The following is a 26,469-nucleotide window of genomic DNA, read 5'->3' on the forward strand; positions in this document are numbered from 1 at the left end:
CATCTCAGACGGCTCTGAGGGACGGCTCCGAGGTCAGGGCGGAGCCAGGATACAGAGGAGTTTTGTAAAAAAAACAGGTAGTCAGATCATCAAAAGAATGCTGTTAATTAAAGAAAACCAGACATCTCAAGTTAAGGAATTCAGTGCGTTTCTGTATATGGGAAGATGCGGGAGTCCGGGCTCACTGAAATCATGCCTTTGATGTGCACCTCAGCTACCTGGGGCCAGCGTCCCGTGTTTTCTCATCCTGAGTCTCCTCAGGGTGCATGTCAGGGACGGCTGTAATGTGATGGCTTGATGGCTGAAACATCCTTTGTTTTCTGATGTGGCAGGAGACATTCTTAGTCCACACGGGATAATCGTGACGCCCTGCTCACAGGGCTCTTTCGAGGACCCTGTAGGACACTGAGACCAGAGCCTGCACACCCACACCTGGGTGCCCCCGTAAACGCCCTGGCATAACCCACGTGTGATTTCCTTGACACAGACCTGCGGCCCCTGGACATCCTGGCAGAGGCGGTCCCTCCTGATGGCACTGCGGTCGGGGTCAGGGTGACACAGGTCCAAGGTGCGCGAGGACTTCAGCTCTCAGCTGCTGCCCCCCACGACCTGAGCTTTCCTGCGTCAAGGATTTTCTTCAGATGCGACCTCTTCCCGGAAGAATTTTCCATCGTCGTAACCTTGAAAGTTCCCAGTCTCCCTGCTAAGGTCAGTGCCACTTCCCACTCTTCCTGTAGAATGACCCCCCCCTTCCCGTACCTTTTCACGTTCTCAATGCCAGCGCATGTGAAGGGCACGACTGATCCGGTCAAGAGGTCAAGAGTGGCCAGCCTTGATAGGTAGTGAGGTCCCCATCACTGTGAGTATGCAGGCAGAGCCTGTGTGACCATTTGTTAGGAGTCTGTACAGCAATTATAATTTTCTGGTGTGCTAAGCTGTCAAAGGCTAGGGATAAGGCTCAGAGTTTTTAGTTTGACATCCTTTAGCAGGAAATGTAAACAAAATAACAAAAACATACTCTTTTGGGGTCTGTTTACCTGTGACTTGCAGTCCCATCCTCAGCAGATCCAGCTAACATTCCCACCATCCGCGGCTAGGATGGAAGCGCCCCTGGAGGTTTCCCCAGGGTCCAGGACAAGGCACTTCCTAGGCGTGTGACCAATCCTTCACATTCCGAGTCAGTATCCCCGATTCTCTCATAGCCAAGATTCTCCCAGTTGGTTTGCTGTCGACTGTGGTTCCATCCTGATACCCCCCGGGGGCTTCTGCCCGCTGATCCTCATCATTCTGTACAATCTGCTCTCAAACCCAGCTGCTGAGCTTTCAGCTCCAGCCATTGCATTTTCAGTTCTGTGATTTCCATTTTCTTCTTGTTTTTAATGTAAATTCCAGTTCTCAGGTGAAAGTCTTTGTCTTGTCAGCTGCTTTCTTGAACAAGACTCCAACCTGTGGGTCCCCCGGAGGACTGGCTCGCCGTCAGCTCCATCTCTTTATTTCCTGTCATGCTCAGTAACTTTCTAACAGGTTCTTTGAGATATGAGTCACACATCTGAGGTGCACAATTCAGTGGTGTACGGTGCAGTCAGCTGCTCAGTGCAGCCCTCACCACAGCACGTTGTAGCTCATGCTCATCACCTCGGAGAGAAGCCCTGAGCCCTTTGGCTCCCCCCACCCCGACCCCACTCCCTACCCCCAGCACTAAGCAGCAACTCACTGACTTTACATATCTGCGGGTTTGCCTACTGTGGACATTTCATATAAATGGAATCATATACTGTAATATATGATCTTTGTAACTAGCTTATGTAGTACGTGTTCAAGGTTCACCCGTGATGTAGTGTGTATCAGTGCTTCCTTCCTTTTTATGGCCACGTCATATTTTACTGAGTGTATATAGCACATTTTGATCACCCCATTCATCGCTGATGGACATTTGGCTTGTTCCTACCTTTTGGTTATTATGAATAATGCTGCTATAAACATTCATGTACACATTTTTGCAGGGGCATGTGTTTTCATTTCTCTTGGGTATATACTTAGGAGTGGAATTGCTGAGTCTTAGGGTAACTTTATGATTAACTTTTTAGAAACTGCCAGACTGTTTCCCCAAGGCAGCTGCACCATCTGATATTCCCACCAGCACTGGATGAGGGTTGCAACTTCTCCACATCCTCACCAACACTTGTTATTATCTGACTTCTTGATTCTAGCGACCCATGTGGGCCTGAAGCAGTATTTCATTGTGTCTTTGATTTGCATTTCCCTGATGAATAATGATGGTGTGTATTTTTTCATGTGTGTATTGGCCACTTATGACTCTTCTTTGGAGAAATGTCTAATCAAGTCCTCTGCCTAGTTTTTAATTGGATTATTTGCCATTTTAATTGTTGTGTTATGAGTTCCTTATGTATTCTAGATATAAGTCTCCTATCATATATAGGATTTTCAAATATTTTCTCCCATTATATGGGTTGTCTTTTCACTTTCTTGATGGTATCCTTTGAAGCACGAAACTTTTTAATTTTGATGAAGTCATATTTACCTATTTTTTCTTTTTTTGCTTATACTTTTAGTGCCATATCTTAGAATCCAATGCCAAATCTGAGGTCATAAAGATTTATCCCAAAGTTTTCTTCCAAGAGCTTTATAGAATTAGCTCTTATATTTAGGTCTTTGATCCATTAATTAAAGTGGAAGGTTAGGTTTGACTTGAGACCTTCTTCTTTCTTAATATAGGTACTTACAGCTATAAATTTCCCTCTAAGAAGTGCTTTAGCTGCATCCCATAAGTTTTGGTATTTTGATCTTTGTTTTCACTCATCTTAAAGTATTTTATTATTTCTTTTTTGGCTTCTTCTTTGACCCTTTGGTTATTTAGGTGTGTACTGTTTAATTTCCACATACTCATGAACTTCCCACTTTTTTCAATTATTAATTTCCAATTTCACTCCATTGTGGTCAGAAAACATACTTTGTGTTATTTCTGTCCTTTTTAACTTATTGAGGTTTGTTGTCTGTCCTAGCATATGTTCTCCCATAGAGAATGTTCCATGTGTGTTTCTGTAGAATGTATATTCTGCTGTTGTTGGGTAGGGCGTTCTACAGATGTCTGTTAGGTCTTGTTGGCTTATTGTGTTGTTCAGGTTTTATGTTTCCATTTCAATCTTCTCTGTAGTTGTTCTATACATTATTGAAATTGGTATTTTACAGTTTTCAACTAATATTGTTGAACTGTCTATTTTTCCCTTCGTTTCAGTTTTAACTTTATGTATTTTGAAGCTCTGTTATTATTTGCATGTATAATTGTTATATATTCCTGATGGATTGACTTTTTATTATTATAAAATGCCTGTCTCTAGTTACAATTTTTATTTAAAGTCTATTTTATCTGATATTAGTAAAATATTAATATTTTCTCGTGGTTGCTGTTTGCATGATGTATCTTTTTCTATCCTTTTACTGTCAATCTATTTCTATCTTTGTATCTAAAGTATGTCTCATGTAGACAGCATATAGTTGAATCATGTTTGTTTATGCAGTCAACAATCTCTGCCTTTTGATTGCGTTAATTATTTGCATTTATGTTATTACTGATATATAGTTGATCCGCATTATTCACAGATTTTGTATTTGCAAATTCACCTACTTTCTAAAATTGATTTGTAACCCCCAAATCAATACTTTTGGCACTTCCAAAGTCATTCATGGACATGCATAGAGCTGCAAAACATTTGATGTCATGGGAACAACATGCATGTTCCCAGCTGAGGATGACAAGGCAATGCTCTGCCTTCTTGCTTCAGCTCATACTGTAAACAAGTGCCCTTTTGCCGTCATTTAGAGCTACGTTCTTCACATTTTTGTGCTTTTCACTGGTGACCTTGCTGCTTGAAATGGCTCCCAAACATAGTGCTGAAGTGCTGTCTAGTGTTCCTAAGTGCAAGAAGGCTGTGATGTGCATTAGGAAGAAAATACGTGCATCAGATAAGTGCCATTCAGGCATGAATTATGTTGCTGTTGGAAGTGAGTTAAGTGCTAATGAATCAACAATAAATATTAAACATACATTGTGAAATAATACCATATCTATATCTATCTATCTATCTATCTATGTATCTATCTATCTATCTATCTATCTATCTAACCCTGGCTAATATTTGGTATTTGACCCTGGTTTCTGACACAGATCTCCTAATCCCTTGGAATTTCCTAGGATAGGAGTTGTCTTTTATTCTAATAAGGCAACTCTTGGTGGGCTCCTGGATGGGAGAGGGTCACCAGAAAGACCAAGCCTTGATTAGTAGCTTGGTACTTTCAGCCCCACCTCCTATTCTCCAAAAAGGGGAGAGGGGCTAGAAATTGAGTTAATCAATGCCTACAAGATGAAGCCTCCATAAAAATCCCCAAAGTACAGGGCTTGGAGAGCACCTGGGTTGTTGAACACGTCCACATGCCAGGAGGGTGATACACCCCACTCCATGGAAACAGAAGCTCCTGCACTCAGAACCCTTCCAGAACTCACCCTATGTGTCTTCATATGGCTGTTTATCTGTATCTTTTAAAATATCCTTTGTAAAAAATCAGCAATAATAAGTAAACTGTTTTTCTGGGTTCTGCTCTAGCAAATTATTGAAGGAGTCATGGGGACCTCCAATTTGTAGCCAAGTCAGACAGAAGTTGTGGGTCACCCGGGTGCTTGCTACTTGTAATTGGCATCTGAAGTAGGGGGCAGTATTGTGCAACTGAAACCTAACCTGTGGGGTCTGTGTTGACTCTGGTTAGGGTCAGAGCTGAACTGACTTGTAGGACACTCATAGGGTGTCAGAGAATTTGTTGGGGTGGGTGAAGACCCACACATCTGGTGTCAGAAGCAGTCTTCATGAGAGTAAAGGAAAACTCAGTGCATTTTTCCAAGACACACATAACACAAGGTTATGTAATGATTAGTTGATGAAAATGAGGCTAGAGGCTCACAGGAACCTAAAGCTTTATTTCCCCTAGAAGCAATGGTTCAGTACTTGCTAATCTAGTGTTTGCAGTGACTTTCTATAGTAATAATGAGCATTAACTGTGGTTGGATTTATGTCTGCTATTTCACTTTTTTGTTTCCTATTTCTCATGTCTTTTGTGTGTGTGTGTGGTACGTGGGCCTCTCACTGTCGTGGCCTCGCCCGCTGCGGAGCACAGGCTCCAGACGCGCAGGCTCAGCGGCCACGGCTCACAGGCCCAGCCGCTCCACGGCATGTGGGATCTTCCCGGACCGGGGCACGAACCCACGTCCCCTGCATTGGCAGGCGGACTCTCAACCACTGCGCCACCAGGGAAGCCCTCTCATGTCTTTTTTGTAATTGTGTTCCTTTAGTCCTTTTCTACCGCTTTCTTTTGCTTTTAGTAAATATTTTCCAATGTAGCAACTTTATTTCTTTAATGATTTTTTCATCATATATTTTTAAGTTTCCCTTTGCTCTAGGGTCTACCATGTATTTATGTTAACTTATCAGAATCAACTTCCAATTTATACCGACTCAATTCCAGTTATATATAAAAACACTGCTCATTTTTATATGTAACTCTATTCCTTCCTGTCTTTTTTGTCCTTCCTGTTATAATATTTCATCTTAAAATGTTAAAATTCCAAGAATATATTGTTATAATTATTACTTAGTATACTTTACTGATTTTTAAGAAGCTTAGAGAAGAAAGGAACGCAAAGCTTTTGTTATCCTAGCCTTTTTATCATTTCTGGTTCTCTTCACTTTTTCCTGTGGATTTGAGTTCTCATCTGCTGTAATTTCCTTTGCCCAGTACAGTTTTGCTCCCATGTACCTCCTTTGTGCTGATATTGTCAAATATATTGCATTTCTATAGACTATAGGCCCCAAAATACATTGTATACATATTGCTTTATACAATATGCTTTATACATATATTGTTTTATAAATTGTGTTAAATCAAGCAAGAGAAGAAACAAGAAAAAAATATGCACTTGTATTGTCTTTTCTAATTACATAATTAACTTTACTGGCATCTTTTTTTTTCCTGTGGATTGGAATTTCTGTCTGGGTTTACTTGCTTTTAGCCTAAAGAACTCCACTTAGTATGTCTAATAAGATGAGTCTGCTAATATCAGATTCTCTGTTTTTATTTATCTGAGAATATATTTTTCCTCCATTTTGAAAAATAGCTTTTTTGCATAGGATTCTTGATTGACAATTTTTACTTTGAGCATTTTGAATACATGGTCCCACTGCCTCTGGTCTCCACTGTTTCTGATGGAAAGTCAGCCGTTAATCTTACTGGGCTTCCCTTGTGAGTGACTCAGCATTTTTCTCCTGCTGCTTTTGAGATTTTCTCCTTGTCTTTGACTTTTAGCATATTTAGTATGATATGTCTGTTTGTGACTCTTTTGTGTTCAAAAAACTGAAGTTCATCAAGCTTCCTGGATGTGTAGATTAGAGTTTTTCACTTTGACCGTTTTAAGCTATTATTTCTTTGAGGTAATATTTCTCCATTGCAGTCTGACTGCCATGTGGTCCTCCAGCAGAGTCCCCAGCCCCACCCATCAGAGGTCAGTGAGGCCTCACCCTGAAGCCCACTGACCCCCAACATGTCCCTGATGGAGCCCTGGTTATTCTTGCAGAGGCCTGCAGCCGAGCACATCACCAAGGGCCCTGCCCTTGCCCCTCAGAGACTTGGCAGAGTACAGTGGCTGAAGAGAGAGGACACAGGGGACCATGGCCAGATGTCACTAGGTCCCAGGTGTAGACCGAGCACTGGGGCATGGGCTGCTACACACTGTGCAGGTGTCTGTGGACAACGAGGCTCTGCTACTGAACGTTTATTATGACAGACTCCAGGAACTGACAACAGAGGGTCAGGTCACAGCCACCACATCCTTCTGCCTGTGAGGGGGAGTGCTTGAGGGAGGAGATCTTGTCCTAATTTGCACCCAGGGGCTGTAGGAACCCCTGATATTGTCTGGAACCCCCTGATATTGTAGAAGAGGAGGAAGGTGTGAGCATTAAGACTCTATCGGGGAGGTTCTCTAAAAGTTCATGTTGCAATGAAGCAAAAGGCATTTGCCCCCATGGTCATTCTCTCTGTGCTAGCCTGCGTGTGCATCCCTGCCCCTCTCTGTGAGTCAGTCTCTGCCCCAGGAGGACACTTGTCCTCACACCTGCCCCAGGGCTCACTCCTGGTGGATACAGGCCCCCTCACCTCCCCCAACAATCAGCAGCATCTGCTCACAAAGTGCATCCCACCCTGTGGCCAGGCCAGTGGGGCATGGCCAGACCTGTCCACACCTGAAAACACCTTCCTCGCCTCAAAGCCCAGATTCTGGGATTGCTCCTCCTTGTCCCTTCCTTTGGAGCAGGCGTTTTGTTTCCAAGAGCAGGTCCTGCCCCCAGAGGAGCAGAGGGCTGTCACTAACAGGAAGTCACCTGCTGCTGCTGTCCCTGCAAACACATCCGGAAGACTTCTACCGTATGTCCTCTGGAGACAGACACAGGTCAGGAGAGCCCCGCCTCCACTCAGGAGCCTCACCAGCCAAAGGCATTTACAAAACAGAGCAGGACACTAAACAAAAACAAGGAAGGAAAGACTTCACCAAGTTGCTGCCATGCCAACACACAACACAGAGGACGGCTATACAGCTGGACAGCCCTGAGCACCTCACACACACACACACACACACTCTCTCTCTCTCACCCTCCTCCAGCCACCGCCCCCATCACGGCCATGGCCACCCTGTCCATCTGCTCCAGCGCCCTGAGCTACGGCAGCGGCTCTGCCTGCCTGGTCCCTGTGACTCCTGCACCGGCTCCTCCTGGCAGGTGGACGACTGCCCAGAGAGCTGCTGCAAGTCCCCTGCCGCGCCCCCAGCGGCTGCGCCCCGGCCCCCTGCCTGACCCTCGTCTGTGCCCCAGTGAGCTGCGTGTCCAGCCCCTGCTGCCAACCAGCCAGCACCAGCCCCTGCACGGCCTTGTGCTGCCAGCAGTCTAGCTGCCAGCCCCCCTGCTGCACCTGCTCCCCCTGCCCCCAGGCCTGCTGTGTGCCCGTCTGCTGCAAACCTGCATGCTGCACACCTATCTGTTGTACACCTGTCTGCTGCAAGCCCGTCTGCTGCACACCTGTGTGCCGCGAGCCCGTGTGCTGTGAGGCCGCCCCCTGCTCAGCCCCCTCGTGCTGCCAGCCCACCCCCTGCCCTCGTCCTCCCACAGACCCTCTTCCTCCGCGTCCCTGCTCTGCCGCCCCGTGTGTCGCCCTGCCTGCTGTGTCCCCAACCCCTCCTACCAGCCCAGCTGCTGCTGCCCGGCCTCCTGTGTGTCCCTGCTCTGCTGTCCCGCGTGCTCCCACCCTGCCTGCTGCATCCCTGCCTCAGTCTGCTGCTGACTGGGCACATTGCCAGCTACTCCTAGGGCCAACCCTGAATTCCATCTGAAATCTCTGCAGCCTGGTGCCCAGTCTGGGATCTCCTTCTGCCCCAGAACCACCCACTCCCACAGCCTGGGCTGAGTCCTCACTGCCCAGCTGGCTCCCTGGACTGGCTCCTGGCTTCCTCTAGACCCTGCGTCTCAGCAAGCATCCTCCTCTCCATCCTTGTCAGATCGTGGATTCTGTTCTGCCCTATGTGAGGGGCTTGTCTGTTAACAAATAAAGTCACTGTCAGGCCTTCTCCGAGACCTTGAGTGCACATCTGTGCAAACCCTGGGGAAGAGCTTTGCTGTGGAGTGTGGCCTTGAGCTGCGTCCAGGGCAGTAGGACCACTGGGCAGGGCCAGACAGGCCCCCCCACACTCTGCCTGGGCACCCTGTGCTAGCAGTTCCCCTGCAGCCTCCACCAGTGAAGGACGGCAGCGGGCGGGTAACCAGGCCCTGGGTCTGACACCCTGGGGACTTGGAGCTTTACTAGGGACAAGGGACACTCCGTTTAATAAAGCATCTGCCTTGAAGGCATAAAGCCCACTCCAGAAACAGCTTCAGACTGGCTGGGGCCAGCTGCTCTCCAGTGCCCTGGGCACGAGGGTGAGTGCCTCTCTCTGTGTGAAGAGGCCAGGAGGGAGAGAGCCACGTGCAGTGACGACAGAGCCTGTGTTAGTCACGGTTCTCCAGAGAAACAACCAATAAGACGTGTGTGTACATATGCAGAGAGGTTTATTTTGAGGAGCCGTCTCACATGATTGTGGAGACTGGCAAGTCCAAACTCTGCAGGGCGGGCTTCCCAGGGAAGAGCTGGTGCTGCAGCTCGAGTGCAGACACGGTCTTCTGGTGGAGCCTCTTCCTCCTCTGGGGACCTCAGTCTTTTCTCAAGGCCTTCAACTGATTGGGTGAGGCCCACCCACGTGTTGGAGGGCAATCTGCTTTACTCAGAGTCCACTGATTTCCATGTTGCTCTCACCTAAGAAATAAGTTTGTCATGACATCCAGACATGTTTACCCAAACAACGGGGCACCACGACCTGGTCAAGTTGACACATGAAACTAACCATCACAGGGACCAATAGCCAAGGGGGAGGTGGGATATTTGGAAGTGGCAGGTGTTCATTGGGTATCCCCTCAGGAATTCAAATATTAAGGCAGGTTGCCCTCTTGGGAAATACAGGGAGGAGGGAGTCACCCTGGCCCTGCAGGGACGGTGCTGGGCAGGCAATCACCTGGAGGACATGGGTGTTCCCCAGCGAGCAAGGCCTTGGCTGGGGACCTCAAATGTAACTGTTAACTATTATAACAGCTACATTTAAAAGTGAAAAAAGAGACAGGTGAAATTAATTTAACGTATTTTATTTAACCCAATATATCCAAAAAGTTACCATTTCAATACGTGTTACTAAAAGCTGCTTTTAAAATGCTTACAGATACACTATTTGTTCAATATTTTTCTAAAGCGATTTTTGGAAGGAAAAGAGTCTATGCATTTTGTTCAATCTTAGTTAAAATTTAAAAGCCCACTTAATATTCCTGTTTAATGATTTAACATATTTTTTTAAATTAATTCATTAATTTATTTATGGCTGCTTTGGGTCTTTGTTGCTGCACGTGGGCTTTCTCTAGTTGCAGCGAGTGGGGGCTACTCTCTCTTTTTTTTTTTTTTTGCGGTACGCGGGCCTCTCACTGTTGTGGCCTCTCCCGTTGCGGAGCACAGGCTCCGGACGCGCAGGCTCAGCGGCCATGGCTCACGGGCTTAGCTGCTCCGCGGCATGTGGGATCTTCCCGGACCGGGGCACAAACCCATGTCCCCTGCATCGGCAGGCGGACTCAACCACTGCGCCACCAGGGAAGCCGGGGGCTACTCTTCTTTGTGGTGCGCAGGCTTCTCATTGCGGTGGCTTCTCTTGTTGTGGAGCATGGGCTCTAGGCACGCGGGCTCTAGAGTGCAGGCTCAGTAGTTGTGGTGCACAGATTAGTTGATCCGCAGCATGTGGGATCTTCCTGGACCAGGGCTTGAACCCATGTCCCCTGCATTGGCAGGTGGATTCTTAACCACTGTGCCACCAGGGAAGTCCTGACTTAACATATTTATTGAGCACCTTCTATGTACCAAGCACTGTTTCAGGCACCAGGGATAGAAGGCTGAGCACAACAAGAAAAATTCTTCTCTAACGGAGTTTACATTCTAGGTGGGGGAGGTGACAATCAATAATAAATAATGCAAAAATTTAAAAAAGTTGGGAAAATGGGTAGGGATTGTTGAGGGGATCTTGCAGTGTTTTAGTATTAAATATTTAGTGTTTATCAGTGTTTTCAAAATACTTCCAGAAATTAATACCTTTATCTTTGTACCTTGTTGTTTTTAGTAAGTTAATGTAGCCATATTCTTATCGTATCACTTATATTGAAAGAGAATCAGTTGTGCATGTCCAGCAAGTTGAAGATCACATTGAGAGTAAATCCTGTTTCCATTTGCATGCAGTCATCATTTGTTTATTCATCACTGCTGATCCAATCAGGAGGTAGTCCAGACTCTTGATTTTCCCCATTGTTCCTTCTGTAGCTCATCCACCGGCCTTTGCAGCATATTCCAAGTGATCAAGGAAGGCATTTGTATTCAGGGATTATGACCAACTGTTCTGAAAAGTAAATTTGAAAACAAATGACTTAAATGAGTTTTATTTTGATTAAATGGTAAATTTTGGTAAATTTTGATTAAATGAGTTTTGAGGTAAATTTTGGCTGAGTTGTTTAGGACCCTGCAGAATTGTATAATAATTCATCCCTACCTGTATAGAGCAAAGTGGGAATAGAAAAATAATCTACTCTGCATTTCTTCTGCTTCCACATGTCGGGTTTTCAAAAAGTTTTAGATCCATTTGTTTGTGGATATATATATATATTTTTTTTGCGGTACGCAGGCGTCTCACTGTTGTGGCCTCTCCCGTTGCGGAGCACAGGCTCCGGACGCGCAGGCTCAGCAGCCATGGCTCACGGGCCCAGCCGCTCCGCGGCATGTGGGATCTTCCCGGACCGGGGCACGAACCCGTGTCCCCTGCATCGGCAGGCGGACTCTCAACCCCTGCACCACCAGGGAAGCCCCATGTTTGTGGATATTTTTGTTTTACTTAGGAATATGACTTGTGGTAAGATGCTCTGTTATTCTTTCATAAAAATGGGCCCTTCTGTGTATCAATACTAAGAATTGTTCTAGGCACCAGAGATACAACAGTGAACAAAACAAGTTTCTTCTCTTAAAAAAACAAACAAATCAAAAACAAAAAACGGAACATGTGGTGCTGGCTACTTTTCAAGGGCTCAGTAGCCAGGTGGCTCTCACATAGACAAAGCATCTGATATTAATAAAGTATTAGAACCTCACCAGGGTCATTGCCTAGGAAGGATCAGACTCTGCACATAGAACCCATCTCGCTGACTATTTAGACTTGTTTCCCCTTCTTAGCACCCACGCCAGCCCAATCCCCCAGGTGCTCCTGTCTGCTTCATCACTTGGTCATTTATCTTATTTCTTTAAGTGTTTTTTTCAAGAGGGAAATGTGAGTGGAGTACTTTCTAAGCTCTTGCTTATATGAAAATACACTGCTGTTCTCTTTACTTGAGAAAGATGTAATAATTTGAAAAAAGATCAAATCAGCCTTAATCCCGGATGTTCCCCCAGAAGCTCTGTGTCTTTCACTGTTTGGTGGGAGGGGGGTCCGGGGTCAGCCCTGGGGGGGTTCATTTCCAGACTATGTGCTGTTTCTTCCTGCACGGCAAAGGGGCTGCTATTAATTCTGTTCATTTTAAAACTGCCAACACATGTCTAGGGTGGGTGGGCTCTAAAGACCTGAGGCTCTTGAAATTCATGAAGCCCTTCCAGTCCAAATACACACACATCTTTGTGCACTCACCTCAGAGCGGTTCATGCTCAGTTTTGTCTCTACTGTTTTATCCTAGCTGTGCCTTCTCCCTCCCTAGCAAATGGACTGTCATGTTTGGTGTTGGGGAAATACACGGTCTGTTTATTACATTTTCTCTCATCATATTTGGGGTTTTAGCTTTTACCTCTGTGATTTGGAGGATCCCCACCTGGCCTAGAACAGGTGCTCAGACAGTGCTGTCTAACCCCACAGCTGTGGCCAGGGCCGTCACTGCTCCAGACGTTGACCTCTTCACCAGGGTCAGCCCATGCTGACTTTCTGTTCCAGGCTCTCCAGGACCACATCTTCTTCTTCTTCTTTTTTTTTTTTTTGTGGTACGCGGGCTTCTCACTGTTGTGGCCTCTCCCGTTGCGGAGCACAGGCTCTGGACGCGCAGGCTTAGTGGCCGTGGCTCACGGGCTCAGCCGCTCCGCAGTATGTGGGATCCTCCCAGACTGGGGCACGAACCCGTGTCCCCTGCATCGGCAGGTGGACTCTCAACCACTGCGCCACCAGGGAAGCCCAGGACCACATCTTCTTGATCCACGAGGGAAACTGACTGTTGCCTGGGCTTTACTTTTGTGTGTTACCTGGGGTCCACACGTCTCCACTGCTCACACGCGGGGTCTCCAGGAGGAGACCCTCTCTCTCTCTCTGAGTCTTTCAGGGCATCACCTCTGAAGGAGGCAACCTCGGGTCAAGAAGGGCAATTTGCTCAGCCGAGGAGTGTGGGGTGCACAGCGTGTGCCGAAAGGCACTTGAGTTTGGGTGAAATGTTGATGAAAACGGCTCCCGATTTACCCTGCAGCCCTGCGTCCCTTTCACGGCCCCAGACTCACTCAGACACCTGTGAGCACTGCTCCCTGAAAAAGTTTCACTGCAGAGTCCACGTCCGACCATGCCGCATTAACACTCCTCTCGGGCGCGCTAGGCTGGGCTGCGAGGGCTCTGGGCATCCCTCACCTCCTGCTGGTAGAGCCTGGGTCTCACATCAGGCCCTGCTGGAACGTGACCCTAGACCCACTCTATGGTCCAATCCTCTGAACCACTTGCATTTTATAAGATGCGCCAATGTCACTTTACACTTAAGATTCTTTTGTTTTTTTGTTTTTGTTTTTTTTGGCTGCGTTGGGTCTTTGTTGCTGCATGCGGGGTTCCTCTAGTTGCGGCGAGCGGGGGCTGCTCTTCGTTGCGGTGTGCGGGCTTCTCATTGCGGTGGCTTCTCTTGTTGAGGAGCATGGGCGCTAGGCGCGTGGGCTCAGTAGTGGCAGCACGCAGGCTAAATTTTAAATTTTAAAATGCTTAAAAGTTAAACTGATATTAAAAGTACCCCAAGCACAGGAGAGATGGAACAGAATTCATCAATTGAGAGATGTGTTCACCTCTAAACCACACTCAGCATAATCTTGCCTCAATATTTTCCATAACTTTCTGGAGCCAAACAAAGGAGCGAAGGGAAAACATCCTGCAACTCAGGATATTTACACTGACAAGTTTAACGAGGGAAAACTATTGTAGAAACTACGCCAGCACTAATAAGGGGCTCCTGCAGCCAGCTCGCAACCCCAAGGAGGAAGGGCAAGTGTGGGAGCCCCCTGCTGGGACGACACAAGCCAGGAGCTGGATATAAAAGCCCTGCATCCCTGAGCACACCACACACACTCACACACACTCACACCCTCCTCCAGCCCCCCTGCCCCCACCACGGCCGCGTCCACCCTGTCCGTCTGCTCCAGCGCCCTGAGCTACGGCAGCGGCTCTGCCTGCCCGGTTCCTGCACCGGCTCCTGCTGGCAGGTGGACGACTGCCCGGAGAGCTGCTGTGAGCCCCCCTGCTGCACCTGCTCCCCCTGCCAGCAGGCCTGCTGTGTGCCCGTCTGCTGCACACCTGTGTGCTGCACACCTGTCTGTTGTACACCTGTCTGCTGCAAGCCTGTGTGCTGCGAGCCTGTGTGCTGTGAGGCCGCCCCCTGCTCAGCCCCCTCGTGCTGCCAGCCCACCCCCTGCCCCTCGTCCCGCCACAGACCCTCCTCCCCCGTGTCCCTGCTCTGCCGCCCTGCCTGCTGCGTCCCCGCCTTGGGCATGTCCTGCTGCTGACCGGGCACGTCCCCCCAGGGCCAGCCGGGCTCAGGTCCCCCCATGACTCGGTCCTCCCAGCCTCCCTCAGTCCTGACCTGGGTTGGGCGGCTGCCCCCACTTGGGACAGGGTCCCCTTCGTCCCCACTGTCCTGGCCTGACTGACCTCTGATCCTGCCCTGGGAACCCCGACCTCGCTGCTCCCCAGGCTTCTGCCTCCCAGGAGGCGCCTCCACCTGCCTCTGGGTCACCTGTCCCCCTCCCAGTTCCTCTGCCTGCGTCACTTGGCTTCGACTTCCATCCTGTCAGTGCCTCCTTGGGCACCCGGATAAATAAACTCACTTCATCACCTGATCCGATTCCTTCCTCTCAGCTTCACTGGGGGGAAACACAGGGTTCTGACCAGACACTGGTCTCCTCCAGCCACGAGTATTCCTAGGGGTGAGGGACTGAGAACCCCAAAGGTCAGTGGCCTGTGGGTGGGGCCCCTGCCCTCTCGAAGAAGGTCAGCGCCTGCTCAGGCTCCGGGGTCCTGGGACGTGAACATGGGGGAGTAAAGATGCCTGTCCACTCGGAGGCCCTGGCTGTGACATCACCATCCTTCGGGCCCAGCCACCACTGTGAGCATTCTGTCCTACTGTGTCATTTCCACCCACTCCATGCACTTCCTGAGACCTGGCTCATGGGAGGGCTCCCTTCACATGGAAGATAAGTGCAGGGGCCACACGTGTCCCCTCAGCGCCCGGAGTGGCCAGAGGCCGTGTGACCCAAGCTGTGCAAATTGATTTTGCTAAATTAGGTGTTAAATTAAACAGGAGGACCATGGAGTTTTCCCACTTCTTTAGTACAACCGTTGCATGGAATTCACTCACAGTTTTACGTGGGCAAAGACTTGCTAAAAACCTATATTCTATATTTAACGTATCTGCTTAGCATTCAGGTTTAATCACTTTCATTTCTTTACGCTTTTTATTGTGTTAGGCTAGAAATGAACAGACTCTAAATTGCACTCAGGTACAGTCAAGTATATATGGTCTCTCCCTGGTCCGATCTGGAAAATGATGCACAGCTGGGGTTGCTGGCATTTGGAGATCGCGATAATGGCGGGTGGCGTGAGGTTTTTTAAATTGTGGTAAAATACACGTAATGTGAAATTTCCCATTTTAACCCTTTTTAAGTACACAGCTCAGTGGCATTAAGGACAGTCACACTGTTGTGCAACCGTCACCACCGTCCTTTTCCAGAACCCTTTTCATCTTCCCCAAACTGAAACTCTACACGCATTAAATGACAGCTCCCCCGACTGGCCCCCAGCCCCGGCCCCATCGCCCACCGTCGGCCCCTGTGCACCCGGCTCCCCCAGGGACCTCACATCAGTGGATCGCACACTACCTGTCCTTGTGTGACTGGCTTACGTCACCGAGCATCACGTCCTCAAGGTTCCTCCACGCTGACGTCACAACTTCCTTCTTCAGGCTGAACAATATCCCATTGCATGAATGCGCCACATCTTAGTTACCCATCTCTCCATCGATGGACACTGGCTGCCGGGACATTTTAGCTATTGAGAGCAATGCTCGCGTGAACATGGGGGTACAAACACCTCTTCAGGACGCTGCTGTCAGTCCTTTTGGGCAGATACCCAGAAGTGGAACTGCTAGGTCAGATGGTAATTCCACTCTAATTTTGTGAGGAACCTCCATACTATTTCCTATAACCGCTGCACCATTTTATTGCTGCCTTCCCACCAACAGTGCACAAGGGCTCCAATTTCTCCTCATCCTCACCAACACTTGCAATTTTCTGTTTTACTGATAGTAGCTGTCCTCATGGGTGTAAGTGGTGCATTTGGTTTCATCACAGACCGTGGTTACTGTCTCAGGCGCTGTGGCCCAGAGACCCGCCCTCACCTGCCCCCCTCACCTGCCCCCCTCACCTGCCCCCTCACCTGCCCCCTTCACCTGCCCCCCCTCACCTGCCCCCCTCACCTGCCCCCTTTCACCTGGCCCCTTTCACCTGCCCCCCTTCACCTGCCGCCCTTCACCTGCCCCCCCTCACCTGCCGCCCTCACCTGCCCCCTTTCAGCTGCCCCCCCTCACCTGCCGCCCTCACCTGCCCCCCCTCACCTGCTGCCCTCACCTGCCCCCTTTCACCTGCCCCCCCTCACCTGCCCCCCTCACCTGGCCCCCCTCACCTGCCGCCCTCACCTGCTCCCCTTCACCTGCCCCCTCCCTGCCCCGCCCCCGCTGCCCCCTCTCTTGCAGAAGAACGAGTACCTGTTCACGGTGGTGGCGGAGGAGCGGGACTCGCTGCTGCTCGGCCTGCGCTACTCGCCCACCCAGCTGCACTTCCTCTTCCTCAGGGAGGACGCGGCGCGTGCCTGGCAGGCCCGCGTGTCCTTCCGCGGCCCGGCTCTGACGGACGGCCAGTGGCACACGCTGGTCTTGGCCGTGTCCGAAGGCTCCTTCTCCCTCACCAGGGACTGCGGCCTCCCCGTGGACATGTAGGTACCGCGGCGCCGGAGGGGTGGCAGGGGGCCGGGTGCTGCCGGCAGGGCTCGCAGGGCGCACGCCAGCCCGCGGGCCTCGGCCTCGGCCGCTGGCGTCAGGCTGGAGGAGGAGCGCCAGGCTCATTGGCTGGTGGACGTGGGACGGTCCCGCCCCCCAGAGAGGCGGCGAGGGGCGGGAGCGCCCGGCGGGGAGGGAGCCGCAGCCTGCCCGCCGGGGGCTGGGGGGTGGGACTTGACCCATCAACGCGGCTGCGGAGTCGGTAGCATCGAGGCAAGGCCCAGAGGAAGGGCAGGGTGAACTCGGGCACCAGAATCCCGAAAGGAGCTGCCGCCTGATTGGGGCCCAGGCCTTGCTTTGTGACTTTCAACCCATCACTAAGCTCTCTGACTCAGTTTCCTTTTCTGGGACGAGGGAGTAAATATTCACCAGAGCACCAAGTAAACGTGCGGAATCACCTCAGTAGCTTTGACGCAACCCCGGGCACTCGAGAGCCCGAGCCCAGCTCTTGTCCTTGCCGTGGCCTGGTCCCCACGGCCTGGCTGCCGAGTAAGCTGGGCCAGGACGACCCCCACCGGCCCTCAGCGTCCATCCTCGCCGGCCGGGGCTCGCCACTCTTTCTTTTTTCATCACAAATGGTCCGTTTACATTAAATCTGTCATTATGGCAAATATTCCTTTCAAAGGTAGAATCTCACTCTGCTTTGTTATTATGAAACTTGTTGGAATAAAAAAGTCTCCTTAACACTTACACACTGTTTAAACATGCCTTTATCACAACTTCTCCCCACCATGCCCCCAATACACTGGGGCCTTTACGGGGAGACGGCGTCTCAGGTGGGAGAGCCGGCGGTGGGGCAGTTCTGTGATGGGGGCCGTGTGCAGGAGGACGAGGCTGGCGGTGCGGGTGCTGGAGCTGCTCGCAGTGCCGCGGAGGGCTCACACCCGGACCCGGGAAGCCGGGGAGCTGTGCTCGGAGCACAGGCGTTCTGGGACCTTGCCGTGGCCAGCTGCAGACAGACAGCAGACCCAGGACGGAGCAGGTGCTTTGACTAGAGGACGTGGCATCATGGTCCGGGAGGTGCTGGACAGTGGAGAGGAAGCACACACCTGGCTCTTCCCCCCGAGGCTCCAGCCACGCCGTCCCCTCCAGGAGGTCCCACGTCTTCTCCATCCCGAGTTGGGCCTCCACTTGCACCTCAAGACCCAACTCCAGCCACATCTTCCCACACATCCCGGCTCACCACCGAGGTGAACCCCGTCTGGCCCCGACATCATCTGTCCCACGGCCCTGGGCTCAGAGGAGGGGGGCGGGCTGGGGACCCCGTGCCGGGAGGAGCCACTGGAGACCCCCGTGACATGGAGAGGGGCCACTGAATACCTCCGCAGCACACGCTTTTGTAGAAGACCCTTGTCCTGGGGCAAAGAGCGTCCACCCAAATTCACATCCACTAGAACCGGAGAATGGGACCTCATTTGGAAACAGCATCTCTGCAGGCGTAACCGAGCTAAGCTAAGGAGTAGGTTGGCCCCGACAGAGTGACCTGACAAGGAGGCATGGAGGAGAAGGCCACACGATTCAGCCACAAGCCAGGAAACTCCAGGAGCCCCCAGCAACTGGAAGAGGTGGCAGGACCCTCCCCTGGAGTCCTCAGAGGGGGCACCCCCAGGCGACACCCTGATCTCAGACCTCTGGCCTCCAGCACTGCGAGAGAACACACTTCTGTTGTTTAAGGCGCCCAGCCTGTGGTACTCGTTATGGCTGACCCCGGACACTGACACAGCCTCAGGCGGTGCTGCCCCCATCCTTTTCTACGTAAATAGGCCATGACCCTGCTCTCCCATGGCCCTAAAACCATCCTCCAATGTTTTCAGAATGGCTGACATGCCCTTCCCGGCCACCCTATCGGTGCAAGGAGCCCGGTTCTTCATCGGCAGCCGGAGGAGGACCAAAGGCCAGTTCACGGTAAGTATGGAGGACCTGCCTGCCTGGACCTCCCAACACCAGTGCTCCTGGGGGGCTGTCACCACTGGTCTGGCACCCCAGTTTGACACCGTTGTATGTGCAATTGGGAATGGGGAGCATAAAGTTTCAGTGGAGTCCCATGCATGCCGGGCACACTCCCACCACAGGGCCTTTGCACCTGCTGTGCCCTCCTCCTAGACATTTGTCCCACTCCTGCCATGACACACTCCTCGTGACTTTGGGGCCCTGCCCGCTGCCCTCATACCATGGAGGCCTTCCCCTCCACTCTGAGGAGATGACACCCACACCCAGCCCTCTCATCCCCTTCCCCAGATTGTCTTTGTAGCCCTGACCACCTTCAGACCAGCTGTGTGTTTGCTCATTGCCTGTCTTTCCCTTAGAGTGCAGGGGAGGGGGGGGGACCTTGCCCATGAGGGTAAGGGCTTTTGTTTCTTGACGTGTCCAGTGTAAAGAACCATGCTCTGAATGTTTACCGCTGGCATGCTTGGATGGATGGATGGATGGACAGACTAATGGACAGATAGATGAATGGTGGACGGACAGATGGATGGACAGATAGGTGGGCAGATAGATGAATGGATGGATAGATGAATGAACGAATAGGCATTTGGGTGGATGGATGGATGGACAGACTAATGGACAGATAGATGATGGATGGACAGATAGGTGGACAGATAGATGAACAGATGTATAGATGGATGGATGAATGAATGGGTATTTGGGTGGATGGGTGCATGGACAGATATGGACAAATGGATGAATGGATGGATGGACAGATAGGTAGACAGACGAACGGATGGACATATAGATGGATGAGCATTGTACCCAGTCACTGTAGGGTAGTCCACAGGAAAAATCCCTTCCGTGGTGTAATCACCTTCGAATGGTGCACAGCTCTCCACCACTGCTCCCATTGCCCCCCTTACCCAACGGGCTGACTCCTCTCTCCTGGCTTCAGAGCTTAGACCCGCACCCGCATTTCCACCCCTCCCTCGGGGTCTGGGTGGGCTGAGCCCGGTGGGCGGGGCTGCTCCAGCAGTGCAGGTCTCAGTGCGCTGTCCCTCTCTCTGCAGGGCCTGGTGAGGCAGCTGGTTCTGCTGCCCGGCTCAGACGCCACCCTGAGGCTCTGTCCCTGCAGGAATCCTGAGCTCGCCCTGCTGTCCCTCCCCCCTATCCTGCAGGGACTCACGGGGAAGCCGGAAGATAATGAGGTGCTAAAGTATCCCTATGGTTAGTAGGCCACAGCTACCCGCTCCCCACGCCGACAGTAGACCCTGGGAGCCTTGTCATTTCCAACATCCCCAGGCACAAGACAGGAGGGCGCTTGGCACATGGATGAAGGGAACACCGGGGCCTGACGCGGATGGCCCCGCAGGGAAGGCAGATGGTACCGCCAGACCCGCTTCCCTCCCAAGGGCGCCCCCCATGGCTGTTTAACCCCCACCTGCTCGTCCCGCCTGGGACCTGGGGCTGAGCCTACACATCTTGCGTCCCTAACTCCCACCTGCTGCCTGCTTTGCCCCCAGAGCAGCGTTTGGGGCCCTTTCTCCCCTTCCTCTCCAACAGACATCAAGCGTCAGCACCCCACCCCCGTGGGGACCCCGACCTTCGTGAGGTTCATTGCTGTTTTCTGGGAGCCCCCCAGCCTAGAGTGTCCCCAGCTTTGCACCTCCCCAGTGTAAAGTTAGTGTTGACGGTTTATTTAAGCCACATCCCCTGCCATGGAGAATCTGAAACCCCTCCTCCCTACTAGGGAGGCGGGGAGACAGCCCGACCCTCTCTCGAGCCTCACGGTCCTTGCTTCATGAGTCACGGGAGCTCCCTGAGCAAGTTGGCCCTTAGACCCAATCCTGGACCCATGTCCCCAAATTCCCAGAGGCACACGGCCTCTGGGTTGTTTGCCGGGCCTCGGGCAGGAGTCCGGCCCCAGGCCTCTGCCGGGCAGTTCAAGAGGTCGAGGATGTGCTCAGTGTCACAGACTGGCTGCCGGGGCCTCAGCGCGGACGTTGCTGTAAAGGTGCCAAGTGGCACCATCGGGGTGAGGGCTGGACCTGGGATGAAGCCGTGATCCCCTGGGTCAGGGGTCAAGGGGCCTCAGAACTAAGCAGAACGGAAGTTGGGTGGACGCGTGCCAGCGAGTCTCAGATGGAAGCAGAGGGCGGTGCGGCGTGATTACTCAGGGCTCTCAGAAGAGCTGAGGCCACGGGGAAGAGCTAGGTGGGCGGGAGGCCGGACTGCAGGGGCACCTCCGCGTCCTGTGTGCAGACGCCCCAGGCAGGCCACGGGCTCTCGGGTCTCCCTCCCTCCCCGAGACCCTGAGTGGTTCCTGGCAGCTCAGGGGGTGGAGGTGAAGGTGAAAGCAGCAGCGCCTGGGTCCGGGGTCACCTGACAGTCTCGCCTCTGCCCTCCTCCGGGGAGCATGTGCCCACTGGACACCCATCTTCCTGCCTCCCCGCAGAAACTGACATGAAGGTGACGCTGGGATCCCAGCCACCGTGTACCAAAGCGGAGGACGCCCAGTTCTGGTTTGACGCCAGCCGCAAGGGGCTATACCTGTGCGTGGGCAGCGAGTGGGTCTCCGTGTTAGCAGGTGAGGTGGGTGGGGCTCTGGGGACCTCGGTGTCTTCTCAGAGCCAGCGATACTTAGGGACAGGGACGATCTCCCCACAGAGCAGTGAGCCTGCGTGCTTCACCTGGAAATGTGTGCCCTCCTGGGCCCGACTGGTAGGCTGGCAGGCTCTCAGCTCCCGAGCTGTCTAGGGGAGACCATGAGCCTCCCTGATGGGGCTGGCCCCGCTCCAGGAGCCCCACCTGCTCTCTTTACCCTCTCCGCCCACTCGGGTCAAGATTGGCCGCGATGGTGCCGGGAGCCCGGGAGTGGTTGTGTTGGCGGGGAGGTGAGGAGAGGCTCCGTGATGCTCCCCAAGGGGGTCCTCGGGAAATGGGAACTGGCTCCAGGGGAAAGTCCCTGAGCCGTGGCCTCTGCTCTCTAGTTCCCATCAGGGCACAGCCTTTCGTGGAAGCTGCGAGCCGTGGGGAACGTCTAGTAGGGACCTGACATGTCAATTCTACCCAACTAGTATCCCCGGGGGCTCTGCAGACCCTAAAACCTGTGCGGGGATGAGAGGCTCCTTTGCCGGGCCTCCTGGTGAGGGCGGCACGGCACTCGAGGCCACAGTACTCTGGGTCGTGGCCCAGGTCCCTGGGGTCGCACCCCTGGACGTCCGTCCATCCAGGCTTCTGTTCTGGGAAGCATTAACTGGGTCTCTGTGTCTCTATCACAAGCCAAAGAAAGGCTGGACTACGTGGAGGAGCATCAGAGCCTGTTCACGAACTCGGAGACGCTGGGTATCGAGGTCTTTGTCATCCCCGAGGCCGGGCTCTTCGTGGCCACGGCCAACCGGAAAACCACGTCCGCCATCTACAAATGGACCGACGGGAAGTTCTCCTCGTACCAGGACATTCCCACGCACCAAGCACAGTCCTGGAGACATTTCACCATTGGAAAAAAGGCAAGTCTGCATTCAGAGACTTTCTTGATCCTTTTTACCTTGGAAAAACCCACAGAGCCCAAAGGTTGGGGCTCCTTACATAGATTTTATGGGAAAAAGCACTTCTACTGGTTTTGAAGCCTCATGCAGGTTTTAAATGCCTTTTAAAGTCAGGCACGGCTGCGTCTCTATGTCCAGAAAGTCTGTCTGGCTTCCGCAAAATAGAGATCAGCCCATTTCTGAGATGCTCCCCAGCTCCGTGCAGACCCACCACTACCTCCTTAAACCGTGGAGATAATCTGACCTAAACCAGTCAGCAGGGCGGACATCACGTCAGAGTGAAAAGAGGCCTCCCTTCCCAGCCTTCCTTCGCTCCATACACACTGGGGACACGTGAGGTCCTAATGGAGGGGGCAGGTGAGGAGGGTGAGGGCCGGGCCCGGAGGCCTTGGCGGGGAAAACCTCGTGGGCAGCCTCCCCTTACTTCCGCCAGGGCTGCGTTGAGCAGTGGCCCACGGGTCGGGGCTCAGAGGGTCATCCCTTGTGAGAGTTTTCCCTTACCTGCCCGTGCCCGCCCCCAAGTCGCTTGCTCACTAACACGTGTGCCAGGTGCAGCCCTGCCCTCACCTGGCCCCCCCCCGACGGGGGACAAAACTGAGCAAACCAGACAGACCTCTGCTCCCCGTCGCTGCCGACCCTCAGGGTCCTGCGCTCCCAGGGTCCTGCCCTCCCAGGGTCCTGGTGAAGGGGTGACTAGCCCTCTGGTTTTATGGTTGATGACATTTTAAAGGTTTATATTTTTTCATTATAAAAAACAACTTTATATCAAAGAAAAATTGGGAATTTTAGAAAACTAAGAAAAAAGTCTGCCCCGTCCCCTAAGCAGCAGCAGAGTGTACCTGGGGCTGCTTCAGCCGCCGTGAGCGTGCCCCACCCTCGGGCCTCTGGCTCCCGCCTGAATCACACGACCCACCATCTGGCCTCCAGCTCACGTCACACGTAGGGCGTTGCCATGTTGTCCTCGACTGCGTGGCAAACATGTGCTTCCTGAGACAGCAAGGCGTTACGATCTTTCCTCTTCACCTGGAGGATGAATGAAATGATGAAGAACAGTTCTGCGCATAAAGCTTTTCCTGGGTTTGGGAGATAGGAACGGAGCTCATGGGCTGGTAAATACGGACGCGGCTACGGGTTTTAATGTAATTAAGATCTGGAGAGTCAGTCCTGGGTTCTTGGGCCTGCCCCAGGCCGTCAGTCCCCGGCTCAGCCCCTGTCCTGAGGATGATATTCAGAAGCCTCGAGTGCCGGACCCCTCGCACGTATCACGAGAACGCTGTCCTGGTCCTCTCCCCAGATCTTCCTGGCTGTGGCTAATTTTGAACCGAATGAAAAGGGTCAGGAGTTCTCTGTCATTTACAAATGGAGCCAGAGAAGGCTGAGGTTCGCACCATACCAGAGGGTCCTCACCCACAGCGCCCGGGACTGGGAGGCCTTCGAGGTGGCCGGGGAGCACTTCCTGGCCGTGGCCAACCACCGGGAAGGTAAGGGCTATGGCCTGGACTCCAGGGCCAGGGCGGGATCACCTGCAGGGTTCAGTGTGTCTCATTAAAAATGTATAATAGGGCCTCCCTGGTGGCGCAGTGGTTGGGGGTCCGCCTGCCGATGCAGGGGATGCGGGTTCGTGCCCCGGTCTGGGAGGATCCCGTATGCCACGGAGCGGCTGGGCCCGTGAGCCGTGGCCGCTGGGCCTGCGCATCCGGAGCCTGTGCTCTGCAGCGGGAGAGACCACAACAGTGAGAGGCCCGCGTACCGCAAAAAAAAAAAAAAATGTATAATAAACCACACGCGGCCCGTGTCCTCGGGCTTGGCAATCTGACAGTAGTGTCTGAGGGTGGACACACCTGAACACCCCCTCATCTGTCCAGGTAGGGGCGTCCCTGCCCTTATCCATTCTGGGCACAAACTCTGTGGGATGCGGTGGGTGCAGTGGGGGACAGTCCTGGGAGGGTCTGGGAAACCTGGCTTCTGGGCCAGGTGACTGCCCTGAGTGACCACAGTGAGCCCTTCCCTGCCCTGTAGCTCTCGGGGGACAGGGCCCGGGGGGTCAGCCAGCCCTGCAGGGCACCTCTGGCCTCGGCAGGCTCTGCGGCTCAGCCATCACCTGAGTCTACACCTGCCGGGGAACTCTGGCGAGGGGGCGGGGCCAGGGAGGAGACCCCACCACTGCTCATGGGCAGAGAGGACCCCAGGAGCCCACCACTCAATACCCCCCATGGCAGTGAGTGTCCCGGGAGAGGCTGGCCCAGCCCTGGGGGTGGGTGAGGGGCTCCAGGGAGCACGATCCGGACAGGCCTGACCTGCGGGGTGGGGGGACGCGAAGGGGATGGCGGACCGTGTGAGGGGTGAGGCTGGGGAGGGCGGGGGTGTCCCCTCCAGCATGCTGCAAGGCCTCAGGGGGGTCTGGAGCCGTCCAAAGGCGGGGCCCCCGAGGGTTCTCATCGGGGCACAGAGGCAGGAAGGTCACATGAAGGGCGTTGTCACTGCTGGGGGCCGGGGGAGGGTGCAGGAGAGCAGGGCCTGGCTGGACTGGACGGGCTGCAGGGCCTGGGGCAGGGTCCGGGCGGGCAGGGTCTTGCCAAGGCCTCCACGAGGCCACAGAGGCCCGTCTCCCTCCCTGCATGGCGCTCGGCTTCCAGGCGACGACCACAACATCTACAGCGTCATCTACAAGTGGAATCCAGGGACGCGGCTCTTCGAGGCCAACCAGACCATCGCCACGTCGGGCGCCTACGACTGGGAGTTCTTCACGGTGGGGGCCTACGCCTTCCTGGCCGTGGCCAACGCCTTCAACGGCACGTCCACGCAGCTGCTGTCCCACCTGTACGTGCGGCTGGGCGGCCGCTTCCAGCTCTTCCAGTCCTTCCTGGTAAGGACCCTGCGCTCACCACCGGCCCTGCACCCCTGCCTGGTTCCTGGGCAACGCGGGACCTGGGCCACACAAGCCCGGACCAGGGCCCCAGCCCGGGCCTCCGCGCCCAGACGCCTCCCCAGGATAAGGCTCAGGCCGAGCCCCTGGGACCCCAAATATAGCCTGGGAGCCCTAAAATGTGGCGGGAGGGCTGCCCTGGCATGGAGTTTCTGGCAGCCCGGCTGCTCAGCTGGGTCCCCTGGCCCCTGGGGGCCCTCACAGTCTGATCCACCTTTATGTGGGCGCCAGGCTCTTGCCCTGGAGCAGCAGGCAGCTGGCCTCTGACCTGGCCAGCACTGTCCACCTTCCCTGCAGACCCTGAGTGTCCCTCAGCTGGTCCCAGCTGTCGTGGGCTGCCTGGAGGGATCTCTGACTGAGGCAGCGAGAAGGCTTTATTATGTGGCGTGGCCCCAGATGCCCGGCTGAACCACGCATGTGCCGCCGGGTCCCGGGCTAGTGGGCGGCGTTGGCGTCCCCTCTTCACGCCCACCGTGGTCTAGGGTGACTATATGGGGCCCCAGCCCTCCTCCCACCTTCCCTCGCCCTCCTCCCTCCAAGCCGCCCAACTTGTCCTTCTCAGCGTCAGACCCCAGGCCGAGCCCCCATGGATGATGCTAAAATCGAGAGTCACTGTCGGCATTTGCACCGTCCTGGCCGCGTCCCAATGTCGTCGCGCAGCACCAAGGGCGCGGCTGTGATCACTCCCTTCTCAGTGGTGTCAGTGGTGGGGTGACCTTCGTGCCAGCCCTGGGGACAGTCCCTGAATGCAGTTCAGACTCTCATGCCACAAGCCCACCACACATGGCTCACTTCATACGTGGACCCCATGTGCTGCACATAATGTTTTTTGACAAGTTCCTAATTGCTTTTTCCGAAGTCCCTCCCTCCCTCTCCTTTCCTTTTTGGGGAGGAAAACCCCTGTCTCTGCACATGGTCACGTCCCCCGGCTTCTTGCTGGCCATCCCCGTCCCCGAGAGCCCCTGTGAACACCACGTCTTCGGTGCCTTCTGAGTTTCCACCCGCGTTTCGGTGCTCCCATCGCGTCTGCAAGGTCTCTGGCCGGTGTGTGCCCGTGAAACCCCTCTTTTCCCAT

At 53.4% G+C, this 26,469-nt stretch overlaps 2 protein-coding genes across 2 annotated transcripts in view; both read left to right on the plus strand.

The window, feature by feature from the left end:
- The window catches only part of TSPEAR (thrombospondin type laminin G domain and EAR repeats), a 61,164-nt gene that overhangs the window by 19,612 nt on the left and 15,083 nt on the right, over positions 1 to 26,469 (plus strand). Inside the window, exons 2-9 of the mRNA XM_060099695.1 lie at positions 488 to 708; positions 16,689 to 16,927; positions 18,806 to 18,896; positions 19,991 to 20,147; positions 21,376 to 21,507; positions 22,203 to 22,429; positions 23,763 to 23,949; positions 25,105 to 25,334. Coding sequence (XP_059955678.1) covers positions 488 to 708; positions 16,689 to 16,927; positions 18,806 to 18,896; positions 19,991 to 20,147; positions 21,376 to 21,507; positions 22,203 to 22,429; positions 23,763 to 23,949; positions 25,105 to 25,334 — 1,484 coding nt within the window. The remainder of the gene's footprint in view (positions 1 to 487; positions 709 to 16,688; positions 16,928 to 18,805; positions 18,897 to 19,990; positions 20,148 to 21,375; positions 21,508 to 22,202; positions 22,430 to 23,762; positions 23,950 to 25,104; positions 25,335 to 26,469) is intronic.
- Positions 7,741 to 14,445, plus strand: LOC132491012 (keratin-associated protein 10-8-like). The gene is given in 7 exon segments (XM_060099833.1): positions 7,741 to 7,774; positions 7,822 to 7,863; positions 7,866 to 8,206; positions 8,209 to 8,382; positions 13,017 to 13,117; positions 14,038 to 14,087; positions 14,123 to 14,445. Coding segments are annotated over 7 exon segments (1,065 nt in total).

Source organism: Mesoplodon densirostris, chromosome 5 (assembly GCF_025265405.1).
Source record: "Mesoplodon densirostris isolate mMesDen1 chromosome 5, mMesDen1 primary haplotype, whole genome shotgun sequence".
Lineage (NCBI taxonomy): Eukaryota > Metazoa > Chordata > Mammalia > Artiodactyla > Ziphiidae > Mesoplodon > Mesoplodon densirostris.